This window comes from Botryllus schlosseri, chromosome 5, assembly GCF_051294905.1.
Source record: "Botryllus schlosseri isolate E-star chromosome 5, Bs_hap1, whole genome shotgun sequence".
In the NCBI taxonomy this organism is placed as follows: Eukaryota; Metazoa; Chordata; class Ascidiacea; order Stolidobranchia; family Styelidae; genus Botryllus; species Botryllus schlosseri.
The window spans coordinates 2,867,226-2,894,675 of record NC_137240.1 but is presented as its reverse complement, the minus strand read 5'-3'; the positions used below and the strand labels follow the sequence as shown (position 1 = coordinate 2,894,675).

The 27,450-nt window shown below is 39.9% G+C and overlaps 3 protein-coding genes and 1 non-coding gene across 4 annotated transcripts in view; 1 reads left to right on the top strand and 3 right to left on the bottom strand.

The window, feature by feature from the left end:
• The window catches only part of LOC145438653 (protein mono-ADP-ribosyltransferase PARP14-like), a 362,844-nt gene extending 339,600 nt beyond the window's left edge, over positions 1–23,244 (bottom strand). The window contains exon 1 of the mRNA XM_080316005.1: positions 23,226–23,244. The gene's annotated coding sequence lies outside the window, so the exon portion shown is untranslated. The remainder of the gene's footprint in view (positions 1–23,225) is intronic.
• Trnad-guc (transfer RNA aspartic acid (anticodon GUC)) lies at positions 5,522–5,593 on the bottom strand. The gene has a single exon. It is a non-coding gene; the product is annotated as a tRNA-Asp (tRNA).
• LOC145438645 (uncharacterized) lies at positions 7,461–11,080 on the top strand. Its single transcript, XM_080315992.1, has 4 exons — positions 7,461–7,607; positions 7,714–7,899; positions 8,233–8,489; positions 10,848–11,080. Exons 2-4 carry the CDS (start codon positions 7,714–7,716, stop codon positions 10,972–10,974), a joined length of 570 nt encoding a protein of 189 aa, XP_080172118.1. The 5' UTR covers positions 7,461–7,607; the 3' UTR covers positions 10,975–11,080.
• On the bottom strand, positions 12,334–16,066 carry LOC145438644 (cadherin-4-like). Its single transcript, XM_080315990.1, has one exon. It carries the CDS (start codon positions 15,585–15,587, stop codon positions 13,362–13,364), a length of 2,226 nt encoding a protein of 741 aa, XP_080172116.1. The 5' UTR covers positions 15,588–16,066; the 3' UTR covers positions 12,334–13,361.
• Positions 23,245–27,450: the final 4,206 nt, after the last annotated feature.

Below are 27,450 nucleotides of genomic sequence, written 5' to 3'. Positions count from 1 at the left end.
ATGCGCAGTATACTGACGTTAAAAATGCATCCATGTCGATGCGTGAGGATTGGGTCGCGAGATGAAATAAAACTCAGATTTGGGTTGCGGTTCAAAAAGTTTAAGGACCGCTGGTGTATATAATATAGTCCCTATTATTTTCTCTACTTGCAAATAACTTTGATCTGTGAAGCAGCATCAGCAAAGGTAGCGAACAACTGCATATAGGCTGACCGCATCTTAATGATGGGACATGAAACAAGTATAGGTGTAGGAGACCATTATTTGAGTTGCCTATACCTGAAATAACCATTTACACGGAACTATGTCACTTCATAGCTGTTATGCTTTGATATTCATGGTGTTTCATTTACACTTTTCATTATGATCTGCCGACTTGTAGCACGGCCCACTTGGTGGACAACATGGCGAGGAGTAGCCTAGATAAACCTTTAACACATTGGTTCTCAATCTTTTTGTCTGCGCGGACCCTTTTTGCACCGTCACGGACCCCCGCGGACCCCCTCGCCTTTTAGTTAAATTTTGGCTCAATCATTGTGCAATCGTCATTTGTCTTGTGTAAATATTAACTGTAGGCTAGCGATAAATACTAACAAAATTACTTTTCTTGAAAATAAATCTCCAACACTTATGTAGGAATTCTGGAGTCTACCTGTAGGTCGGATTCGCACCCACGACCCATTGGTGTTGTAGCTGTGGATTATACCACTACGCTATCGCGCATGCGCGCCGTGATATGAACGAGTTCCTTTAATCCATTTCCACGAAGACAGGTGGCGGTGAATGTCATAATAACGCGTAACTCTTCTGACGACCAATTTGAGTATGATCGCAACAAACATGGCACCAAAATCGAGAAACAGATCTTTAAAGAACATATAACGTCCAGGCTGGTCATTTTTATTTAGCAGTTCATTTTGAATTTATTATGGAATAGTGATTGTGTATATCACAGGAGAAAACTGATCTCTGCAAACATTTTGACGTCATCGTGATTGACCTTTCTGCTTCAACTTTTTATTTTTCCACAATCCTTAACAAAACATCTCTACACATCAATATGTTTGTATCAGTAGGCTATTGGCAATTTAACAATTAAAATGAGTTTGCACAGCAGGGTATTTAATTTCAGACGGCCAGTCCGTTGACGTGAGTCCTGGAGTTTTACCAGTGGGTGGGTGGGTATGGGGTATTATGGCGCTCAGCAACTAGGGCTTTGTGCGCCAGGCCTGAGTGGGAGGGTTGATAGGCGGTTATATTCCCCTTCCGGTCAATATCACATAATCTATTAATGGATGTAACATTATAGGATTGTTCAGTAGTACATGAAGGCCCGTTGGAAGCTGTTGTAAATTACATCTACCGAGTAGGTAACCTCTTTGGGATCGGTAACGCGTGCATGTAAATATGACGCGAAACTGCATCGTGATTTTCCTAATTTAAATAGATACAAACTAGGTTATCAACCATCTTGTAAATTTAGAGATCTCGCGGACCCCCTGAAAATACTTCGTGGACCCGCGGTTGAGAACCACTGCCCCAACACTTCATCACTTCATAGTTCATGAAGTCGACAAAGACTACTTAATTTGCAATTCAAATACTGTACTCCGAGTCTCGGGCGTAAGCCAACTCGGTCACTAAAAGCTATTTAGGATTTCCTACCTACTTTGATGACAAATGAAATGTGATGCATTGAATGTCATCAAACTGCTTGGAATTGCTTGAAGCCACGCTGTGCGTGATTATCTAGTAAAATTCCGACTTATTGTGATCAATACACAAATATATCTTCAAGATCAGACACCAGTGATGATACTGTAATTCTATTTTAGATTTTGAAGGCGATATAAATGAAATTGGCTACAATTGCGTCACAGAAAATAATCCTCATAAGTAACGAAATTTATCCAAATAGATACTCCACCTTGATCTATATGACAAGTGATGTCGAAATTCCCATCATTGCAACTGCATCTTTGAATGGAATAATACAAATGTGTTACACATGTGTCGTAAGGCATATCTAAACCTCGAACCTCATAATTTCTCACTATAGTGACATCTCCGGTCAGCGGTGCACCTACTGGAGTTATGCCAACAAAAACGAAACCTCATCGAATAGCGGGTATCATTGTGATATATGCATTGTAGTAGTATTTATTGATTTGATCCAATGATTCTCAACCTTTTTCTTGCCACCTCGAGGTTTTATGATTTTGTTGCGTACCAACAAATGAACGGAAAATTCAACTTTACTCGAAATGTTTATATGATTATTAACATGGGCGGATTAGCAAATAAGTCGGCACGGAAATTTCGAAACAAATGGGTACCACGAGCTAATATGCCCATGATTATATTAATAACATTCACTAACAAACCAAAATTTTTATGTAATGGTTGCAATTGTTTCTTCTCCACAAGTTGTTCTAGGCGGGTTGCAACTGTGCCCAATGACGCATATTGTATCTATCTGTTAGGGTTATTAGCCTATATATGTTGTCCTTTATCAGAAAATCGAAAATGTCCTGCTTTTTGGCAATTCGTCCTCCTTTACAGCTTTGACAGCCATGCGATTGTACACTGTATACACAGACATAACTAAAATGACGTTAAATGTGGAATCCGTAAGTTCTAGTGGGTCTTTTGGGAGTCAAGTTGTGAAAATATACCCTTTTATTTTTTATTCAACACAGCGGTATTTCCTGTAAAGATTTTACTATTACCCGTTTTCTCGTCCGATATTACAAATTTTGTGATTTGTAGAAAGTGTCCACTCTTCTGGATCTCAAAATATAGTAGCCATATTTATTTTTGCATTCGATGAAGGCATTTCTCGCAGTAGAAAAAATTACGTCAAAAATTTGTGAAAGCTGTAATTTTAGTTGAAAAGATACCCATTTACCGCGTAACACCCTAAATAACTTCACGTACCACTACAGGTTGAAAACCACTGATCAAATGGATTATATTAATAATAATCACTATATATCAATACTGATTATTAAATTTAATAAAAGTTATTTTAATTCAACCGGATTATGCTATTATATGGAAAATAAGTTATTAATAGCAAATCAATAGTCACCATAGTAGTTATATACCCGACTCTGCGTTGCGATGTCGACATCATCATCATGTTACAATGTTCTAAAATCTAAAGCTACCTGTATTTAATAACATACTTAGTCAGTATGATGAACTTGCAAAAATTAACCTTTCGCCTACTTCCGATTATGGCAAACACTAAACTATTCAACTTTAACATGGTAGATTATGTCGTATGTCGAATTCGTTACTATACCAAGTCTGTAGTATGTGACAATTTTTCGCAATCAGTCAGTTTGGAAAATGGTCTTCAACAATAGACTTTTTGCCAATATACTTTCGATCATGGTAGGCATTAAAGTATTCAACTTTGGCATGTTCGCGTCGTATTAGTTGGTTTACCAAACTTTCATGATGGAATAGCACCATAATCGTTTTAAAGATTTGCGACCAAGTCTCTATAAATATATATGCATATTGGATCTATTCTATGCCTTATAACTGCTACGAAATTCATATTGATATTTGTATAAAACACAGACACTACAGCCTAAGCTAATTAAAAATATTTCAAGTTACCAAGTCGTGATGAATAATTCCTGCGTGGTATCACGTGGTATGCCGCAACAATAATGTTACACTCTGTTCCCGTCCTAATTCATTAGCTGATTAGTCACGAGTGTGAACTCCTGCTTGGTCACGGCCCCTCTCGTGAGCATTCGGTATAATGACATCTAATTGGTGTAATTTATTTTTGATTATATCACATAGAACTGTAATCGAACCAGCACACATGCACGCCAAACAATGATATCGCAATTTTGGACCTTTGATGTGTCCATTCACGGTTAAATACTTACGTAGAGCTTGTACGAGTTGGCCATTAAATTTGATTTACATGGAAATACCTTGTGAGCATAGATGGATGACTTGTTCACCTAGTCTTACACTTCGCGGAAAGGTCCGTCGAAACCTGTTTATCGCAGTGACACGATAGAGTTGACACGGTATAGCCTACTACTGTGGAATAGCGACGGCTAATTTATAAATAACTCACAAACGCATTGGCACGCAGCGATATTTCGTAAAAGCCATCATTAACCGCTAACAGTACTTCAGAATTTGGTAATACAAGTATAAAATGTCTAAGTCTGCCGCATGTAACTTCTAACTAAAATTGCGGCCGAATGTCGTCACTAACTGCTTGTACGGATGCCAAACAACGCCTCCTTGGCTCGAAATTAGTTTACATGTTTGGATTGCGGTTCGCAGAATGACGTGGTGAACTGCAGATGGTTTGCAGCGGTGGTATAATGAATGAATGTCCGTGACGAATGACGATTGGGATCGGCGAGACAGTAGGAATATTTCCAGAAACTACGGAAGATACGGTGTATTCCTGGTACGTTTCTAGTATCGATATAAATGCATACAGCATATACAATAATACATACATTTATCTGGGTGATTGCTGATACAGTAAAGGTCGCACACGGTCAATGTTGATGCGGAAATAACCTGATGTAGGCTGTGTTTACAGGTCTGACGGCTTGAACTTGATTTGAAGTCGGCGTGGAGGGCTATCTTCATCATCGATTGACTATGCTTACACAGCCTATTCACTTGGTAGCAGATTCGAAGATACATGAATCAAGATTAACGTAAACGTGCCACCTAACAAATGCGCGACATCGTGTTCTTTCAAGTTCTTTGAAGTATGAGATGAGTGTGTGCAATGTACATTAATCCCAACGTCAAATCGGCAAGGGCGTGACTATATCTCGTTACAAATGCGTGGGCGGTGAAACAATATTATTAAAACTTACATTCGAAGACACCGGTGTACAAAGGCATAAACATATTTCACGGGATAGTTTAAGAGGCGATCAAAGTCGTTAGCCATGCTACTCATGTATAGATATTATAAGTAATACCATAAAATCATACTCAATTACAAGTAAAAGTGTTGATTTTTAGACGCAGTCGTTCTCAACCGTTGGTCCATGGCTAGGCCTATACTTTCCTGCCGGTCCGCCAAACATGTAACAATTTTATATCTTTATTCCAAAAGTTGGTCGCTTGGGTAGAGAAATAAAACATAAGATTTTCTGCATCGTGTCGTAATATAGAGTTCATGGTCTACTATGGACGTACAAAAGAATGGTACAAGTGTTGTAAATAAGAAACCATGTTCAAACTCGTTCAACTGGCTTCAGTCAAGTTATAAAACATGTGAAAGCTACGGAGACTTTTAAACAATTCAATTCGATTTATTATTAGCAATTTCTTCATTTCAACACACCACGAAACTGAGATACAATGAAAAAGATAGTATGGCGTCGAAAAGACTTGGTACATAGTCTTTCAAATAAGACACTCATCTGGCCTAGACCATGTAAAAAGGAGACATGCACAGTTGCACACTGAATGAAAAGTAAAAGAAGAAAAAAAGGACAGGTGATAAAAAATCCTCCCCGTCGGGGAATCGAACCCCGGTCTCCCGCGTGACAGGCGGGGATACTCACCACTATACTAACGAGGACCCTTTCGAGAGACGTCTATGGTAGATTTAATTCACACTTGACAGTAGAGGCTGTAGCAAACAGCAAAGTCAAATTTATTTCAAAGGAAACGAACAACCAAATTACTGGTCTTTTATGATACTGCGCCCAGCAGAGGCTTCAGTTGAACCGCCCAAATGTCTAATACCAAAAAGGCATCATTAAATGAAGTTTCCAATATTACATTTAAGTTGCACACATTTGTTGTAATGGAATTTTGGATCAATTTTTATCGGTCCACAAAGTAGAAAAGGTTGGGTACCACTGTTTAATAGCACGTCAAAACTACTTCAGGTTGAAGTAAAATATGACAGGTCGGAGAAGTATACCTAAGGACATATTTTGAAAAAAGTAGATTTGAAAAATGACGAACACAAATATGTGCAATTTTCAAAGTTATAATCTGTTTCCGTCAATTGAATATATCTAAAAAATAAAAAGTAAGTACAGTAGTTTGGTATCGAATAAGCAGTGGAATCAGTCTGAAACGCAACGACGTACATGAAAGCAGTCAAAACCTACTTGAGTGCTTCGACAAGATAGGAGTACTATAGTTGCTGACCAGCTTCGAGTTTAGGAATAGGTATGTTCTTGAGCTGCCCTGTTATGAAAATATTTTTCGCTTCCGGGATTCAGGATTAATATGAATCACTAGTTACAACAATATCGCGTCTACAGAAAATCCGAATCTCTAGGCTCGTATTTATATTCATTCGTTTTACAGTTATAAATGAAGCACGTATTGTGCGGCGTGCAAACAAGAATAATATTAGAGAAAACCGGGAAAAGTAATATACATGAATTGAGAGTCTACTTGATAAATTCGATAGCATATTCCAGGCGATAAAATGCTATATAACTCTAACTAACTAACTCTCAGTCTATTGGTAATCTACAGCACATGATAAATTCCATAGCATATTGTAGGCTATTAAATGCTGTGACTCAATTCAATTCCATTCAATGTATTGCTAAAATTATAATCATTTCAATACACCACAATACTGCGATACAATGAAAGATAAGAAGGTGTCGAAACGACTTGGAGTAGTCTTCAAAATCAGACACCCACCTGGCCTAGGCGATGTAAAAAAGTAGGCATGCACCGTTGCACACTGAATGACAAGTAAGAAGATAATATAAAAGGACAGGTGGCGAAAAATGTATCATGTGTAGGAAGGCGAGATCGATATGTCAGGTCGTGGGCCGGTAAACTATATAGAGCTATATAGTATTAGTACTAAACTAAAAGGATTATATATTCAAGAAGTCCATGAACAGTTGAACACTGTATACAGCAAGTTAGCAACTAGTCAATATTTAGCATATACAGCACATTTCCATGCACAGTACTCATTGCTCATTTAACCTCATATGCATTTCAAAATTTCTATATTTGTTAGTCGAACTAGTATACGTTGTCATCATTCATCGATTCAGGCTACTGGTCTTGTTTTCGCGGCAATACTGAAACGTACGTGTGCCTAACCCAACGCCTTCGTCCCGTCTGATAATTCCGGTTGAAAATTATAGACCTGGCAACCAGGAAAGTACGATAGCGCAACGTGAAAAATAATTTGATGACGTCGAACGTGTAATATGCCGTGTTTTTGGTTTTTATTAGCCGCACCCATGAATAGTCCTATGTCCTTTCCAGCCTAAATACAGACGTTGGAACGCTCCTGCGTTTAATTCCAGGTTTTAGACGAGGGCGTAATGCGAGAAACGATCCGGAATTGTGTCACACTTAAAATTCCTGTCCAAATTAATGAGTCTAATCGAGCATTCAATTAGCGCGATTTGGCGACGATTTGTCACCCGGAGTTTACTACCGATGACACATAAGAAACGTCTCTCGCTTCACAACAGTAGAGCGCCTTTTTTGCGATGTGCAGATGCAATAAATATGCAATCGAACATGTATAAATAGGCCTGCATTTCGACAATACGCTATTCATCCATAACTCTATTCTACCGAGAGTATCAACTTCAAAGGTAAGAGTGAATGCGCGAGTCTACAAAGCTGCGATATACAGCTTCACGTCTGTCAAGATCAGTTATGGTCAAGCTCATTGTTGAAGTTTTGTGTGTTTGGTTACAGATGAAAGTTCTGATTATTTCGATCGTGGTGTGTAGCCTTGTGGCTTGTATACGGGCGGATTGCTACAGACAAAATGAATGCGTGAGCAGAGGAAAGAACCCGATTCAATATCGCGCTGAACAAACGTGGATCCCACGTGAAGACCCGTGCTACAGTTGCAAATGCTTCGAGGTTAAACGATACGTGGTAAGTCACTTTGATCTACAATGACCAAGAGTGTGTCTTGGTGTCTACGTTTCGATTATTGGGGGTTATGAGACTCATTCATTCCATCGAAAAGTCATGAACAACCCTGCCATCATATCCGACGCACGTAACACAATAATAAGACGACACTCGTCAATCGCTATATACGAGTAGGCTATCTCTTTCAGAATGGTTCTTTGCCATTAATTGCTCATTTTACATCATGCCTATACAATATACATACAGTAATCTCGTTTCGTACTCCCGACTTCCAGCATGCCCTTTACCCACACACTAATTTTTTTGGAAAGTGACAAGTCCGTTTATTCTCAGCGAGGCTGTCAAGAAGTAGTCACCTCGGAGCCAAAGACTAGAGTAGCTGTGAAAAGCGCGATATTCGAGAAACTCTACAATTTACCCGACCACACTCAAGACGAGGAGGTGAAAATCTCCAAAGACGAAGCTGATACGGTCGTATGCAAACCGATCTCGGGATTCGTGTTCAACTGGGAAACCTGGACGTTCGAATATCCAGTGCTGAAGAACGTGTACTTCTATTACGTCGAATTACAATCGCAGTGTTGCAGCCGGTAAGTTTCTGCAACTTTTACCTATTTCGAAAGCCTAACACTCGCGAAAGCCAAGCAACGGTCTTGATATCGAAAACGTGCAATATCTCTTTGGCACCGCGCCCGTGAGAGATCTCGCCAAATTTCAGTAGCCTTATCTAATGAGATCAATTTACGCACCTGATGGTGGCTCAATTGCGCAAATAATGCAATGTTGTTTACGAGGCAACGAGCTCTTCCCTCATGATTGAGAGTTGATTAAACGTGAGTCTTTGAAAAACAAAAATAAACTGTGACATGATTCAATTAACCTTGATTCACCATCAGCGATGAATTGACATCAATTATAATGGGAGCAAGTTTCAATGCTATCAACCCAACAGATGATGCGGGACTTATTAAACGATTGAAAGATATTAATGTGACCTTAGATAATATTATTCCGGTGCAACACTAATTACATTTAATGAGAAAGCAACTAGGTAAATGCAAAAAATAGTTAGCTGATGCGGTTATCCGTTATCGTTATAATGTTGATGGTGTTTCGACATCAATGACCATTGACCATTTAGACCTGGATTACATTTTTTATGATTCCTGAACTGATTCCTGACTTACATTTACGAGACACCATTTATACGGCTCGAGTGGAGAGGCTGAGCCCAGATAAATCTCAAACCCTTGCGAAATTCATATTTGAAAAATACGGAGTAGCAAAACATTTGTGCCAGACAACTCCACATTAACACAGTATTAAATAGCAGCTTATCATAGCTTCACTTTCTACAAATCTACAGTGCTCATCAACATCAGCAGACATTTCTACCTCTTCTTAATGTATTAGCCTATATACTGAGAAGAAGCAATATCTAAAAAATAAAAGCCGGTGCACTAAAAGTAATAATATGAAGGTCGCGTGCGAATATCCATCGTAACGGAATTCCAGCGCATGCTTTTCACGCGTAACACTCGGGGAATTACAGATTAGGAAATGATTGGCAACGCCTCCGTGCTTCCAACTTGCCGCAATTTACAGATTTGCGGTCGACTCGTAAATCAAGGTCGACTTTATTGCACGCAAAACAAGACCTCACAGTACTACCGATAGGCATTGATTAGCAACATCATAATATTATTATAATGACTAGGAAATCTGCCTAAGGACTTTTGCGGTATGACTCTCTCCGACTTTGGCTTGTGTCGACGTTTTGTAAACACTGCCGTGAACCCCTTTTTGTAATTGAAAATAAAGCTTCAACGTATATGGAATCCACCTTTGTTGTTACGATAAAAATATCTATAGAACACCGAGTAACAGAGAAATATGGAACATTCCAGGCTATATAAAGTATTAGCAAACATGAAATGACGCGAAGGGAAATTATTTTGCTTCAAGGATGATAATAAATACGACCCATCTTCGCTGAACTGTGCAATATGTATGTATTCTATACATAAAGATACCCTACTATAAAACATACACTCGTGCTCATGATGTTTACGTTAGTGGGCTTCTTGGAGGTACAGAACTTCAATATACAATTGAATTGAATAGTATATTCATATTGAAATGAACCCGAATATTTTCGGCTGACACTATTCAGGGGTAATCGTCAGCAACTGATGGAGAATTGGAAAGAACGTTGTATATCAACAATCGTATCCCGAAATATGACGTTACCAGCATGAAATGAGATATCGAATAAGAGAGCGTTCAATGTACTATTTTAGAATGGTACAGGCTTTCATCTGTGCGCCTTGCAGTCGACCCAGGCTTTGTCAACAACAGTAGTTGTTCTTTCCAATTCTCCATCAGTTGCTGACGATTACGTGGGAATAGTGTCAGCCGAAAATATTCGGGTTCATTTCAATATGAATATATTATTCAAATGTTTATGTCAGTGTATCGCAGTACAAATTCCACAACAAAGGATAATAATACCATACTTGCTTAGCCTACCGAGTATTACTAGCAAGGAACGCGATATATTCAAAGTAGCCTGATATTCAAAATCCAATAATTAGACTGCGCTTGAAATATCGCAAAACACTCTCTGATGACCTTATCTGTATAAATCGGATTTGAGCTCATGTCATACAGGCTGGGACTACAAGTCGGATTTACTGATCAAATTTGGTTAACACCATTTATACTGACAATCGCTCCTGATGCGCGTTAGTCGAAAAGCTTACAGTGGAATAAAATGGGCCCTATGAATATATTGTTGGTGCGATATTAATGTTATGTACTTTCAGAATCCTATTAATAAATACATGCAATTATACAACTGTAATTAGCGCTAAGTGCATTATATTTGCAATCCCACGAAGCTTGTCGTAATCTTATTGGCAAAACATTCTTTATTATCTCATTTTCAGATTCATATCGATATCTACATCTGATCCGTCGTGTAAAGTTGTTCGCGGGTCGCGATGCAGCACCAAGCTAGTTCGGAAGGACGATCCAACAAAACCTTGCGACGCCCCGCAGTTTTACAGGGGATAAAGATTACAAACAGTTCCGCAACACTTTATTTTCTGCTGCAACATTTCCTTCATTTCTTTAATATATTGTTTGAAGATTTTATTAAAAAAATTGACGAAAGCGTGTATTCTCGTGAGTTTGAACTTTGTATATGGAGCAAATTCCTAGTTAGACCTAGCTTGATTTTATTCGAAGCGGGATAACAGAATCCAAGGTATCGTTATTGTCAGAGGGTGTCACAAATCGGAATATTTTCAGATGTCACTCATCAGGGGTAATCGTCAATAACTAGTCTTCTTGTGTACTAACGATGACTACTTTGACCAACTCTGCGTGTTGGTTATAGTCAACTGCATATGCTAAATAACACAGTCATGATTATGAAGTATGATTATGAACATTACTGAAAGTGGTAATTACCGAGAATGGACAATTCCGAGAATGACCAATGCCAAGAATCTAATTTACTGAGACGAACGTTGTTGAGAAATTTACACCTGAGAATCGACACCGAATGTGGCAACGCCGTGATGCACATACACACGACCTGTTCATATACATAACATGCCTACATTGCATACATTGCATTCTCTGTAATATCCATTTTCGCTGGTGTCCGTTCTCGGTAATGTCCATCGGGGTTGTAATGACTCGAGTCATGACTCGACTCGAGTCACGATTGTCTGATGACTCGACTTAACTCGCGTCATTTTCTCAAAATACGGAAATGGCTCGACATGAATCAATTTGCGTATTGACTCGACTTAGACTCGAGTCATTCCGCATGACTCGGACCAATTCATATGACTCGAGACTCAGACGGCAAAGGCCGGCATTTCTTCGTAATTTCGAAGAATAGTAAAGTAACCGCACCGTTTGGATTTCGTCTATTGGTACTGGTACTTGAAAATGCGACCAGAAACTGGTAAAAGTGATGAAAATTAGTATATTATAAATGCGAACCATTCGATATCACCAAACAGAGTTATAAAAAGTGGGTTTAACAAGACATTAACTGGAAACTTAGCAGTCAACACAATTTCTTGGACTCGGACTCGAGTCATAATGCGATGACTCGTACTCGACCCTCTGCTCGCTGACTTGGACTCGGACTTGACTTGGTGGTGAATTGAAAATAACTCGTGTTAAAACTAAAAAAATGAGATTGACTTGTGACCCGGAGCATTGTGACTTGGTTACAACCCTGATGTCCATTCTCTGTGGTGTCTATTCTCGGTAGTGGCATTCTCGGTAATGGTTTTCTCGGTATTGACCGGACATCCATGTGATCTGTTCTGAACAAGATTCGTGCGTACGGTGTGCCGCGTATCGTGTGTTCGGACATATATGCCTTGAAAACAAAGTTCGACCGAACAAAAATGAGACACGCGACAGAAATCTATATATTCAGCGTGTTAAAGATGTGTAGAGTCATCGCTCTCGACTCTGTCATGATCATACCAGAAAATATAAATCGAAAGGTGCATACAGCAAGACAGTATCATACTCTTCAAATACAACTGTGTTTAGTGAATATCACTCGATTACATTACATAGCTGACATTTGATTCAATTCCATTATACTCCATAGATCTTGACAGCCCAATAGACTGCATGTGACGAATAAAATTGATCATCATTTTTGTCATAAGTGGGTCATTGGCGAGGATGTCTTGAAGTTGTATTTTCATTCTACGTCATCACGAAAGCATGCGGTGGGACGTCTCACTTCCCGTGAGCAATAAATAACAGGAATTGTATTCGATAAAATTGGTTTTATGGCTCCGATTTTCGAAATGAACTTGTAGGCGAAAAACTAATGTAAGCATCAAATCTGTAATATTGTGCTCAGTAACACTGCTCATGTGTAGGCATTCTTAGAAATAGTGAAAGACACGTAGAGCTATAAGTGAAGATTGGAGACAAGCTGCTACGGCGGGCACAATGATTCATGTGCTCGAATAGGAACAGAGTATTTATTCTAATGATTCGAGTCGAGTGATACAGATGGTCTTTTCAGGTACTGAAACTATACGCTTCATGCCAATAAGAGAAGTGAAACCATAGTTTCGATCATATTTTCCACTGTGGTTGTGGAAGCCTCGAAGCAGCATATACGAAGCATGTATAAAACTGCGCACGTTAGTGTGAATGACAATTGACATGTCTGCGAAATCGTGATCAACCAAAGCATTGGCAATGAAATAGGCATGAATTAATACCAAATTATCTTTAACGTAATGTATAACTAGCATTCTCTTCTTTGTGGCTACATCAAGGTCGCAGATGTCAACTTTCCATATATTTCAACTGTTATGGCGAGTGATGCTTGGTTCAGAATCGCCTCACGCATAGGTCCTCGATTTTGTCCAGACACACTATACAGTGCACGCACATGAACACATTCACTATAAACGGTCCTGGTATATCTCAGCTAGGCGATTAAACTTCGGACCCCATTCTCTGAGATAATCATAGTCGTCCGACCCGTCTGTCGTTGCGGTGTCAATAGACGACAATGAACCCGCTGCAGAATCAGTTCCCTCGAACGAGAAAACAAATAGCGAATCATGCGGTCCAAAATTTGAATCGCTATCCATTCTGATCCGCAATCCGTTGTCAGCATTCTTTGTTGTTTCATCATCTTTATGAGTAGCTTCTTTGGAGTTACCAGCCAATGCTGTTACAAGAATCGACATGTCAAACGCAGTATTATCCGATTCTCCGCACTCTTCTTGATGCATCTGAAGCGTCTGCGTGACGCTGATGTCGTCTGCTTCATAGTTCTTGCTATGTCCCGCGAATGGTCGATGCCACACGCCAAATATCACGATTAGGACTGTCAAAACGATCACCAAGATCACTACGACTACAACTATCAACGGATTTGATCCTATGTTTGGCGGAGCGTCCACACAGGCTACGCTAGTATCATCTCGACACTTGCATATATTCACAATTAGCGCGGCCGTGGATGTCTGTGCTGGAGTGCCCGAGTCTGTTATTGTAAATGGAAGATTGACTTTTACAGTTTTTGATGTCAAACCGTAGTCCAAAAATTTAGCAACAACTATCTGTGTATCATCATTGACTTCTTCAAACCCCCAGTTTAACGTATCGACCGACTCGTTGAATCGGAAATGAAATTTCTTTCCGTTTTTAACTGAATCTGCATCGTAAGATTTTATAACCTTTACCGTAGTGTTGTGTGGTTTTTCGCAGATATAAGCCTCATTGCCATCCGAATTCCACTCCGGTGGATTATCATTGATACCATCTATGATTATGCTAACAGTCTCACTGGCACTAGCGCGCGGTCCATTATTATAGTCGTCGGTTGCAATGACTTTGAGGGTATACAAACCGTCACTAACCCATGTAGCTTCTCTATCGACTACACTGCGCACACTGATTTCTCCAGTGGTCGAATTTATGTGAAACCATCCAGCAGGATCGTCTATTAAGTACGTTACAGTCTGATTACCGCCAAAGTCTATGTCCTGAGCGTGGATTGTAATAATGGGTTCATGACGTTTTGGTGCTTGTTCTTCTGTGATCTTTACGGAGTATGGAGTATTCGTGAACGTTGGCGATTCGTTTTCATCGATTACAGTGACTTTCAAGATCTTGGTTGTCGCGAATTTTGAAACGGTTGATTCTTCTGCTTCTGTATTCAAGGCTCTCACTGACAAATTATAAACGGTAACGCCGCTCTCGAAGTCTAACTGCTTGATGAGCATAAGTTGTCCCAGACTTCTACTGACGTTAGAAGGCCTGGAAACGATACGAAAAGTCCCGCCTGTGTTTCCGCCGACTATTTCAAAATAGACTTTCTTGTTAACACCTTCATCTTTGTCAGTGGCGTAGATATTGTAAAGCGGTTGATCTATTTTCGAGAGCTCAGATAGAGACTTATTTGTAAGTTCGAATTCCGGCGCGTGGTTATTAGAATCGATAACGTGAACAGTAACTTCTGCCGTTCGATTTTTGTTGTCCAATCTGTCATCTCGACCCCCGCCATCAGTGGCAATAACAGTAAATTTCACAACAGGAATTGTTTCGTAATCAAGCTCTCCAGATAGCCTCACGTCCCCGGTATTTTTGTCGATGACAAATCTGGCCCCGGTAGCAGATTCTGGTACATCGCTGTTTAGTTCTATGGAGTAAACTATCTCTCCGTTAAAACCGATATCTGCATCAGTAGCCACGACTTTCATGAACCCATCCACTTTATTATGATTCTCCGCTATACTCCCGGTTAAAGAATCTTTGTCAAACTCAGGAATGTTATCGTTTATGTCCTCTACGTGAACCTTGAATGATGTTGGATCCTCTGTTGGGTTCCCGTTAACATCTTCAGCGGTGACAGTTATAGCATACACAGATTTGATTTCTCTGTCCAACTCTGCGATTTGATAGATTAATCCCGTCAGTTCGTCGTACCTAAATTCGTTCGTGAAGTCGCCGGAAATGTGGTATCTAACTGTAGACGCATTATTGGATTTCGGCGGGATCAAGGGTTTCTCGAGTTGATTGAGTGGCCCTTCGACGACCTGTATATCACGGTAAATCCATTCGCCGATACAGCAGTTGCAGATAGCCAACAGCGACAGTACTTTCGCAGTAAAACGCATGGTGAAATAGGTGACAATTCTATATCCTGGCCTTCCAGCTACGTATGTCGGTACTGGTATACCCAAAATATGTCAGCCTTCCACCACCAAATACTATTTATGCAGCTTGTTGCAAAACGTTCGTATGAAACGCGATCGGAATTTATACATCCATCTACGATCGCCTCTCCGTTTCAGTCACTTCCTCCAATTTCACTGGATTGAAGACGCTCGAGTCAACGTTTATCGACCATGAGTATGAGTACATTCGTGAAAGCATCCAGATAAAACTTTTATCACTCTCAAGTTTAGACGATCGCAAAAGGTGTAGCTATATTGTGAATGAATTACGTCACTTCGGTCTCCATTACTCGTCGTGAGAAATCATCCGTATATGGGCCTACGGTACGTAGGCCTACATCTCAAGCCTGGAAATAACCGATAACTTTATTCGCGAAGCTAGTAATCGGTCAATATAAACTTGATGCACACCTGAGAGAACTTTCTCACTATATAGTCACAATGAGCCACCAAAGGAGGTTCACTGTGGGCGTCAACACAGAGATTTCGTCCATTGTACTAATGTCAAGTAGGGCTGGGCACAATGATTCGAGTACTCGAATCTGAATCGAGTATTAATTTTAATGATTCGAGTCGAGTAGTAAAAGTCGATTTTTTCGAGTACTGAAATTATACGCTCCTCGCCACTGCACGTTAATTTACCAACGCTAATTCTAGTTCCGATTCAACTTTTCCCCGTGAAAGCCTTACAACATTGACTGGTCGTATCGCAGCATGCGAGACATACAGTACAACGCTCCAAACGTTACTGAAAATATATATTTCCGAAGTCATGATCATCTCACAACATTGTCACAAAGTGCAATGAAACCCGTATGGTCGAGAAATACCGAACTATCTTTGATGTGATCGATAACAGGCATTATATTATTTGTGGTGGCATGAAAGGTACATATTTAAACTTTGACATATTACATTCTGTTAATACGTCATAATGAGTGATACTCGAATACTCGACTCGACTCGAAGCATTTTACGTGATTCAGAATCGAATCACTCAGGTACTCGATTTTGCCCAGCCCTAGGTATCAGTTCTTCAATTCTAACTTTTGATTGATCACGAAAATGGTTTATTTCAGAAGTTGATATTGAAATGAACCCGAATATTTTCGGCGGGTTCATTTCAATATGAATATACTAGTCAATTGTATATGTTTAAGTTCTGTATCTCCAAGAAGCTCTTCTGTAGTTTATTGATTGAATAATGAAATTCCACTTCTCTTTCAACAGTTTTTGGAAGCCGTACAACTAATTTTAATTACTCTATGTAGTTAGATTTTGTAAAGTAGAAAGGATCGTCTGGATAGAATTGCATCATCGCTTTTATAAACGCGCGTATTATAGTTTAGTTGTGTTAAAAGTCGTTTAAGGAACAATACGCAAGAAACGAACAACCCAAATAAGAGTGCCAATGCGTATACGGCCGAGGTTCAATATCTGCACGCGTTCATGTAACGATATCACGATAAAATAGGTGATCTGAATATTGGAAATAATGATGATCAATGCGATATGGATGCCAGTGCAAGACTGGTTGGTCGTTCGGCATCTTCCTATCTGTTCATTACATCGCATCGTATGTCTTGTATGTCGCATTGTACATTGTGTGTGTCTCTTGGGCAGATGAAAAGACAATCTGACCATTGATTGATCGATTGATACGTTAGGGTTGCATACAAGAGAAAAATAAATTTACGATAAACAGATTTAAAACGTGGCCCTTGTCTCAAACATATTTTTGTTGATGTTGATCTGCGACAACGTGTTTTAAAACGTCCCTAGTTTTAAATGCAACCTAGCTACAACATGCAGGGCCGAAACAGTACATTTCAGCCCCCCCCCCAAACGTTGGTATTGGGCTGCCCATAAATGAAAAACAATACTTCTGGAAACATCACCCCTCAGACCCCATTCACGACGGGTCTTTTTACCACTACCAGAAGAGCGCGTTTTAGTTTTACAGGGAATATGTGCGCGCATAGTCCCACGACACGCGAAAAAATTTCATATTCGGGATCGAATTTTGTCTGTAATATTGGTAACTGCAATTTGCATATATTACAATTTTACATCCTTTCCCAGTCCACGTGATCAGATTTACTGGACGAGGACTCGCCAAGGAATATTAGATTTCGCTTTAACGGTCTGTAGCAGTGGATCCCAACCATTTTGACCTCGTGGCACCCTCTGAAAACGAATGCACCCGGTTAAAGAGCCCTACTTTACCATACACGTTGCTTTTGTCGCGCCAAGTACCTTGCTGTTGTGATATACAGATAAGTTGAATACTAGTCGGCCCTCAGGATTACCGAACCACGGTCTGACATATCAACCTCGCTTATCGACACATGCGTCATTCATTTTCATCATAGTCGGTTTATGTTAACCCGTATTACATTCCTGAGTGCAATTATGCAATGTGCATGCCTCCTTTTCACATCACCTAGGTCCAGGTGAGTGTCTGATTTCATAGACTACTCCAAGTCGTTTCTATTTTTTCATTGTATCGCAGCCTTTTGCTATTTTGAAATAGCAAATATTAGAAAATTGATACTTACCGAGTTGGTGCAGACAATAGATACATGTCAATGGGGAGCTGTGTAGCTAGGGAAGCGTTTCATCTTTGTTATGCTCATATTCACTCGGGGCACGAATACCGTCTGGTGATTTCCAGCAGAGTTGGAGTAATTGTAATTTGTAATTGAGGTGAATGTAATTCTGTGGCTTTTCATTCACTATGTACATGCCTGTTCTTTACATCGTCTTGGTGAGGGATGATCAAAATGGGGTACGTGAGCAAATTCACATAGTACACAGCATTCATACTGCGACAATTTCAAGGTTTATGTGTCAAGCGAGAAAAAAGTTTAGGCTTGCCAACTGCAGCGTTTAGGGCTTGAGCCACGATGCCGTGTGACTAATAATTGGGCTGTCTGTTGTGCAGGGCCGTAACTGCCACGCCCCAAACCCCCAATTGGGGGAAGCCCGAGCTCGAAGAGGGCTCAAAACTAAGTCGTTAATGAACTTTAATTATAGAGTATTTAAAAAAAATCATGCCAATATATGCCGATTTAATGCTGCTAAGTGTATTGATTTTTGGGTACTCTTCCCCCAAGAAAAACTATGCATGATTTATATAAATAGGCATTCCGGCATCGGCCATTATTGCGCCACGGTGGGCCAAGATGTGAAGCTTAGGCCTATATAGGACTCTGAGAAGTGCGTCAAAAAAAATCGGCAGTGGTTAAATCTTGACTAAAAAGGACTGACCTAATGTTGACCAAAAACTTCGATATAAATATATATTTATAATTTTCCATAGGTGCCTGAATAGCTGGCGCCGAATTATTAAGTCCTGGCAATCTGCACACCACAGGACAAATACCATCCTCTATAGAGAAAAGTTCCTTGCCAGTAAAAAAAATACCAATTTCAAATTGTGTGGACCTTTTAGTTTAGTACGTTAGGGCGATTTCAATGTTTTATTAACTATACAGCAGACAGAAAGTGAAAAATAGCAATATGTCGAACAATCAATAGATCGACAGATTATATTTTCATTTGCCCACGACACATACACAATGGACTATGCGATATACAAGACACACAATGTGATATAATGAACAGATTGGGGAATGCCGAACGACCAACCAGTTGGGGTCTCTTGAGCTGGCAGTAAGTAATTACACCAACGAGCCCTAAAGACCATAGTAGTCGACAAACACCATGGATACCTCAAACCAACCAACCAACCAACCAACCAACGGGCCCGCCCGAATATGTATAATTAATTATTAATAATTATTAATAACGTGCCCTAAATTTTCGAAGACAACACCTCACTCAGTTCTAACGGTAAATTTGATTACGTGGGGTCAGAGAGGATGAAATATCTCTTGCAAAATATATATGCAATGACAAATATTATTGAGGGCGTCTAAACTCACTGATTACCAATATGAAATCTCGAACACAAGTAGTAGTGAAAACGGTCATTCCGCAATGGGGGATCTGGGGGGCTGCGTCCCCCAGACGTTTGGTCCATCACCCTATGGAGGGGGAAGAGAGAGAGAGAGAGAGATATGATATTCTTTTTCGCCTGCACCATCGAGATGCTTTGACGACGGAGTTGCGATACGACCGTGAGGTCATCTAGTCTGCGCCCCCGTTTTTTTCTCCTCCATGCTATCCGTGATTGCTGAGCGGCTAGCAGGATAGCTGCGGATACCAATTTTCCAGTCGTTTGTATGACCCGGCCGGGGATCGAAAAGCCGGACGCACTATCTCCACTATTACCATCCTCGTCATATTGGGTTTGAGTTTTGATAGCAACCATATCGGTCTAAAGTCTCCAGTATCCACTTCATGTCGGCCTACTGACAAGTCGGTTTCTGCTGTGAGTCAGAAACTTTGTCATTACACTGAAAACGCGTTCTATCAAATATGAGCGGGGAAGGGCAACGACGAATAAGCGAGCCCGACTCCAGTTAAAATGTTTCTTTTTTTATTCAATTGTGTATCCAGGACGATTGATTGGAGATATTGAACTTTGTGTTGAACTCAAAATTATACTCCCCTACAATGTAATTAACTCCTCAAACATTTCATGCCCGGACACTTCACAGAATGGATCGATTATCCGGTGAGGAATTTCTAATTGGAGTATATCCTGGAACCAAATCACCATCCTCGTGTAATTTTGTGAGATGATTGATTGATGTAGGGGCTAATGCACGATGCAACGTAACTCATAGAAATGCAAGGCCAAGGACATAGGAGTATGTGCATTTTCCGCCCGCATATCTGTTGTCACGGGGCGCACTATAACCTATGACGACGGTGTGATGCAAATGATCGCATGATCTCATGCATGATCGCAGCTTCATATGATTCATATTTCCGACTGTTAATCACCGAGCATATGGATATTTTTTCACAAGAGCTTCCCTCATTTTAGATTAACAATCCATCGAATATTAGCCAATCTCCAGGGCATCAGAATTGCGCCAATTTTCGCTTTGCAGATCTAAATTATACACTAACAGGTTGCGGCATTATGCTACTCAGATAGTCAATTCATATTTACCATTATATACAATAATAGGACGTTCAGAAACTCTATTTTGCGTTCTTCGCTATATACTATATACATGGATACACGGTACTATATAACCATACAATAAATGACTTTATTCCATCAATTTTAATAATACACTGTGATTAATCCCTAGCGCCAAATCACTTATGGATCGGGAATTGACTATATAATCCCAATTCGAGCATAGCTATTATATTTGTCTTCACGTTTAGCAGTGAACTAAATATATCGACGATACATTCCTATCAATTCACCCTTTAATCTGGGTGCATAGAGCATTTGCGAGTTACGTCATTTTATAGCAAATCGCATTACGTTTATAGCGATCCTATTCAGACGTTTGTCCTATCGCATGACCTACCTAGACGGTCATAACTCTCCTCCAACTTTTTAAAAGGGTAGGCTATTTTTTATATTACCTAATACATTCTGCTTTTGTTTAATTGTGAAACTCGGTTATTGGCTTCATCGCTGCATTCAGTTGTTCTATCCCCATCCAACGCGCGCTCCGAAACACGAGACTTTGTCGAATCACGAGGAAAATAATTTGGCTGCCTACTTGTCGTTATGGATGAGGCGAGATTACCTACCTTAGGTAATCGAGGCATGCCTGCCTCTACAGTCACTGTATGGCCTCTGGTCTGAAAGAACTTGCATCCTAAAACTTCCAGACCTATCGCACTCACATCCCACAATGGATGTGCCCAAATTCCGTGCTTGCCCTCGAACTCATTTTCATCATCACATTTGTTAGCGCGTATCCTAATGGCGCTTTCGAGAGGATGGCACGTGTGCGACTTAAAATATAACACATGACATATAACGACCTAATATTCAAATCAACTTCGCGAATGCTGTTTCCAATATTAGCATGTTGTGCAGCCATTGTCAAATATCCAATTGTTCAACTCGTATCCGCCCACGGAACACGTAATGGATGGGAAATTATACTTCCGAAATGCACCAATTCATTGTTTACCAACAATTGCATTTTATCATTAGATCAGATTCAAAGCGTCATGAGCACTTTGTCTGCACATTGCCGTATTTTCACGAGACGATCCACCTTTATATAATGATTGTCGATGTAGCCAATTACCCGTGTACAAAGCTAATTTCCACTACGATCGGATAATTATCTGCCAAAACTTCAATTTTGTATTTCCATCGAGTAAATTCATGAACTCTCCACTTAATGACTTAGTCGACTCGAATCATAGCTGTTCAGTGTTCAATAAGGAAATAGTCTACTATCCCAGAATACTACTCAAATAGGTTTTTCATACATGCAGACATATACAACGTTATTTCTACTTCTACTTGAGTATCAACGCTGACTACTTTGACCAGCGTAAAATTTATTTCCTCTATCTAATCAAGTTATCCGGGCAAACTAAATAGAATTGAAGATAATAATTGTTGATGCGCCTTTATATCGACTTCATGGGCATCAGCAGTGGACAATGTAGGCCTACGACATTTTCTAAAATGCTATCAGCTACTGTATCGACATGTAACATGTATCGGAAAACAGCTATCATGCACCAAATAATCAGCCTATTACTGGGTGATATCAATATTGCTTCTTCCGCAGAACGAAATTGTTTTTTATCGATCATTTTTGGACGCTGAGAAGGTAATAATACCTGTGGCACCTTCTCTCGATCGAGGGGCGTTAAGAAAGTCTCCTGTGCAATATAATGATCTGCGTTCGCATTGAGCGATACTCTTTCTGTCATTGACCGTGGTGTCGGGCGATTTCCAGATTCCAACTGCATATCTTCTGTGACTCCGGGCGACGACTGAAGGAACCCGTACGCTCGAAGAGGTACCGCTGGTTCGACTTTTGTCCGCGTCTGCATTTCTAACGGACTTGAAACTCGGCCTGTAATTTCACTTCTGGCCACTCCAGATTTTGCTTGGCTCCTTAACACTGGTTCAAGCGAATCGGCAGTATTTTTGGTACTCACTTTCCGGACGGTAGTCAAATAAGTTCTCGCTTGTTTCACGTCTCTTTTGGCTTTTTTGAACAGTTTTGCCGTCTTGTGTAGAATAGACGTCACCTTTTTCACGAATTTTGCTTGATGCTGGACACGTGCTGTCACCTGACCTTCATTAGCCCGAGTCGTTAGCTGTCGTTGTTGAGTGGTCTTCATCAGTTGGGTGTTTTTGCGAAGGGTGCGAGTGTCCTCGTTACGTTTTCATAGCCAAAATAACTTCATGATTGATTACCCCTCACCTCCCCACTCAGGCGCCTTTAATTACAATTCCGTCGGGTGCCTCCATATGTGTTATTAGAAATATCTTGCCTCCAATCTTGTTAGTAGGAAGATATTGTTTTTTTTGCCTGGTTCTTTTGCTTGTAATTCAATTTGGTAAATCACTGTTGCAGGGGGAGCAGTCTTCGAAGTGTATTGAACTTTCAATGACCTTAGGGTCCAGTCTTAGATAGCAAATTGGTACGTACTTGACCTTGGTACCTTAATACAACCAAATACTCCAATATTATACTTTACATTCAAGTAGCAATGTTACCATAGCAACAAACATTCGTAAAATGCATCCAACTGTTACTAAAGTTTTCTAAAATCGTGCAATTCAACACATATGCGATTAAGACCATTTTTCAACAGTAATTCCACGTATCCTATACTCTATTTCATGTATTCAATTGACCCAGGGCCAAAGCATTCTCGTGAAGGGCTTGTTGTTGTTACATCTTCATATTATCGTTTAAGGCTGATCAAGATTTTTGTGTATTTGTATAATCTCGAATACACTAGGGTGTTACTTATCTAATTTTATGACAGTTCTCCCAAGCAAATTGTCTTGGTTTTATAACCGTCTAACCTCACGCAAGTGTAGGGGTCCTAGTCGCTGGTGCGTGGACTAGTTATAACGCATACTAAATACTTCACACAAAATCACACAATTTTCAATATACATTGATCCCAAAAATGCAATAAATCACTTTACTTCTAAAGGATTTGGCTTGACTTTATTAACCATTTTTCTAGGGTGACGCAACATGGTGTGGATATAATATGGCGCATAATATATAATACATACGCAGTAGATATATCGCCAATTCACTGTAACGCCTTTTCACTGTAAAAGTTCGCAGACACCGAAAATGGTGGAACCATCATTATAAAGCAACTTAATATTTGCATGTATTGTACATAACAATTACAGATAAACCGGGATTAGCCTCCATACGCTAATCCTTCGCATTCGCTTCAGACACCTTTGTTACGCATAACGAGCGTGTCAGATTTGGGTTCTATGTAGGGTGGTTTTCACTAATCACCTACCTATGGGTAGTTAGATGACCAAAACGATCACCTAATTTTGTTAATGACCTTCTTCAAGAAGTTATCTGCCTACGGCCTTATATACTGTGTCGTAAGTATTTTCTGGGCTATAATACTGACACTATTCCCAGAGAACATTAGATAATGTTTCCTTATAAGGATTATTGGTGGGTAATCACACCTCTGTTGTTTAACAACAACACATGTGTGATTAATGGCGTCATATGGGCCGCCGTGGTAGTTACTTTCAACTTAAACGAAAGCTGTAGAGTGTACATATACATAAACAGTAATCCATAATCTACACGGCTATCGCTAACAGATATGTCGTCCTAATTTTAAAGGCATGCTTGTTCCTAATATCGGCATACTACGGATATTCAATTAATGCAGTAAAGCATACAAGCATCAGTTCAAACATAAAATTACGCCATACCCTCAAATTACCGTGCCTCATCTCCAATTTAATCTTTGGAGTGCAAAATAAGTAAGTCAAGAAATACGAAATATAATGCATTACAGGCTATACATTAAAATTAGTACTTCACCATATAGGCGAATATACGATTCATAATTGTTTACAAATTGCGAATAATAATACAGGACGAGTAGCCACTATTACTTGACACAAATTGACACTATATTGCTTTAAAAGGGTCATATAAAGACACCATAAAACAGAGTCTGATAACTCGGTTCACAAGCATTATGTTATTTCGATATCTCAGCTCAACGTGGATTTTTCTAACAAAATGACATTTAAACATTAATACAATGCGTCAAGACTGCTTACTACAACTATACACTTTTGATAAATATTTATTTTTGATTAGCCTATATCTAGATACTCGATCCTTATCCATTATGAGCTCCTAGTACTATAAAGACATATTTTATTCATTTCCGAAATATGCTCAATTTCAAATCTTCCACTTTTTACTACATTCTGACACTAGTCAACAACATCTTTACAATTAATACAACTAATCTTGCTCGCATGATGCTTCTACTGGCAAAATACGGTTCATTTGTTATCATTACATTTGCATTTTAAGATCCGACTATATACTTCTGATATCCGCTAACACTATCCTATTTCTCGAATCCAAAAAGGTCTGGAATCACCGTCCTGTTTAGATCCGCGCTAATACAATAATGACGGCGACTAACGTATTATCCTATATGTGTGACGATCAACATCTGGCCATATGTCCAAGCTTCCGGTATTTAAATTCAGCTAACTTCCTCATCGCATCACTCGGGCATTTAACTTGATGATGTATTTTCTAGTTTGTGATGTCATCAACCTCAATTTAATTTCACTTTTGGTTTTAACAAATAAAACAGTTCTATATAAACGCTTTGTGTTGCATCGTTATTCAACATTTTGAGCAGTCCGTAGATTTTGATAATAATCCGTGATATCTCAAAACATACACAGCAGTTCGTATTTTATATAGGGCCAGTTAGCCATAGTCGCTATGCATTCATCAGCGTAACTAAATCCTAGAATTACGGGTCCCCAACTGATGATCGTTTGGTTATAGTAACCGTAACGCCACGGTTTTTCCCACTTCTATTTCGACTCGTTTATCAATCCTTTTCCTAATTGTGTCACATTATAGTTCGCCTTCAAACATATTTACATATTATATACCGGTATTTGTAACAAATAACATAAATTCACGGGGCTCGATTTTATAGAACTACTGAAGTAGCATTAACACCTTTATTTCCCATTTCTGCCTTAAAAGCAGACAGGTTAATGTAATTTCCACCCGGTAAAAAGCAGTGTGCCCATTAATAATTTTCCGTTTATGACACGGCAGATTTCGCATGAGCGCCGGGACGAAATACCGTTGACTTAGGGCAGATCGTGCACAAGCTCCGATGTTTCTCCATTAAAATCGGGTATTCGAGCTGGACCGGTAGCTAATGCAAACTTGAGAATTGGAACAGCTGACGTGTCGTAAAATTTCGGTGAAATTATTATCATCCCTTAATCCGGACAGTGCCATGTTCACCTTTAGTAGGTGTAAAACGGATATATTCTACTCATAAATATTGGAAAATACGCCCGTCAAGTAGGGGCGATGTCGTTTCTGGAACCAGCACGCCGTGTCGAAGTCACGGTCGCAGCGCTGTGGAAAATCCAAGATCGTTTGAAACAGAGAATAAAATCAAGCAAGACAGATTCTCTTGAAAAGCCATAACACCTTGCAGTGAGTAATAACTGCTAATATACACCTCGTAGTTCTCACAGCACACAACGAACCACGCTTTTCGGGGATGCTGCCATTGATGAGCACTGAGCAGGAACAACATTGTCAAGTAACCATGGAATTTTCCGGTACAGCTGAATAAATAGACGGACGACCCTAAATTGCCCTTACTGAATCGAATATGCATTTTACTGCGAATCTAGCTGTAATCGTTTCAACACTTTACGCAGCAGTTGCGTTCTAATCGAACCGAAAAGATAGCGTAATGGCGATGCGTCCGGCTTCTTGATCGGTAGGTCGTGGGTTCGATCCCCGGCCGGGTCAGACCAAAGACCTGATTAGTAACACTGGTATCCATGACTTCCCTGCTTGGCGCTCATGTATTACTGGGATAGTATGGAGGGGTGGTGCATGACTTAGAAAGCCGTAAAGGCTATATCTGCACTTCCTTGTCCAGCGGCATATGCACATCATGCACTCATGGTATGCATATGCACAGATCGTGTGTATGTGTATCATGAGTCGGTGTATATGCCGCAAAAAATCATCAAGGACAAAAATGAACTACGTCCTTTTCCTAATCTAGACTGACACCGCCCCCTACCGCCTAATTTTATAGCCAAGCCACCCAATCGCCCATATCATGACCAGCGCCCCCTTCGCTCTCGCGAAGGCCCCCAAGGGGGGCGTTGGCGCCTCGATTCACACTTTCAACGTTGTAAAGTAGGCAGGCGAATATCGATAAAATTTGGTATGAATATGGGCTCCGCTGTCGGTACCAAAAGTCCGCGACATAATTTTCGTTTTCTCAGTTTTCTGACGTGAATCCGGCTGTGCGTGTAGAAACCACTGAGCTATATAAACACCCGTGATCTCAGTTTCGAGGAGAGTGAATTTAAAACCTATTCGTTGGTGCGGGCTCCACATTCACACGCAGGAAATTGTAAAGCCAGTTACAATGTGCAAACACGAAGACCGTGGTTGGAGATTAGTGATCGGCTAAACCTCACGCGTTTGCCGCACATGACACTTTAGTTTTTCGGGGCCGCAAGAGTTCGCTCTCGTGCATTGTCTCGCTATAGATTAGTAATCTATAGTCTCGCCTGCAGTGTTGCGACTTGCCACTTCTTAATAGTAAATATAGTGTTTTGACATTAGATTTACCGTTT

Excerpts from the sequence above, each read along its gene's own strand:
- LOC145438644 (XM_080315990.1), bottom strand. The coding sequence starts at position 15,587 with ATGCGTTTTACTGCGAAAGTACTGTCGCTGTTGGCTATCTGCAACTGC.
- LOC145438645 (XM_080315992.1), top strand. The coding sequence starts at position 7,714 with ATGAAAGTTCTGATTATTTCGATCGTGGTGTGTAGCCTTGTGGCTTGT. Across the intron at positions 7,900-8,232 it reads TCGAGGTTAAACGATACGTG|CGAGGCTGTCAAGAAGTAGT; the intron begins GTAAGTCACTTT and ends GTTTATTCTCAG. Across the intron at positions 8,490-10,847 it reads CAATCGCAGTGTTGCAGCCG|ATTCATATCGATATCTACAT; the intron begins GTAAGTTTCTGC and ends TCTCATTTTCAG.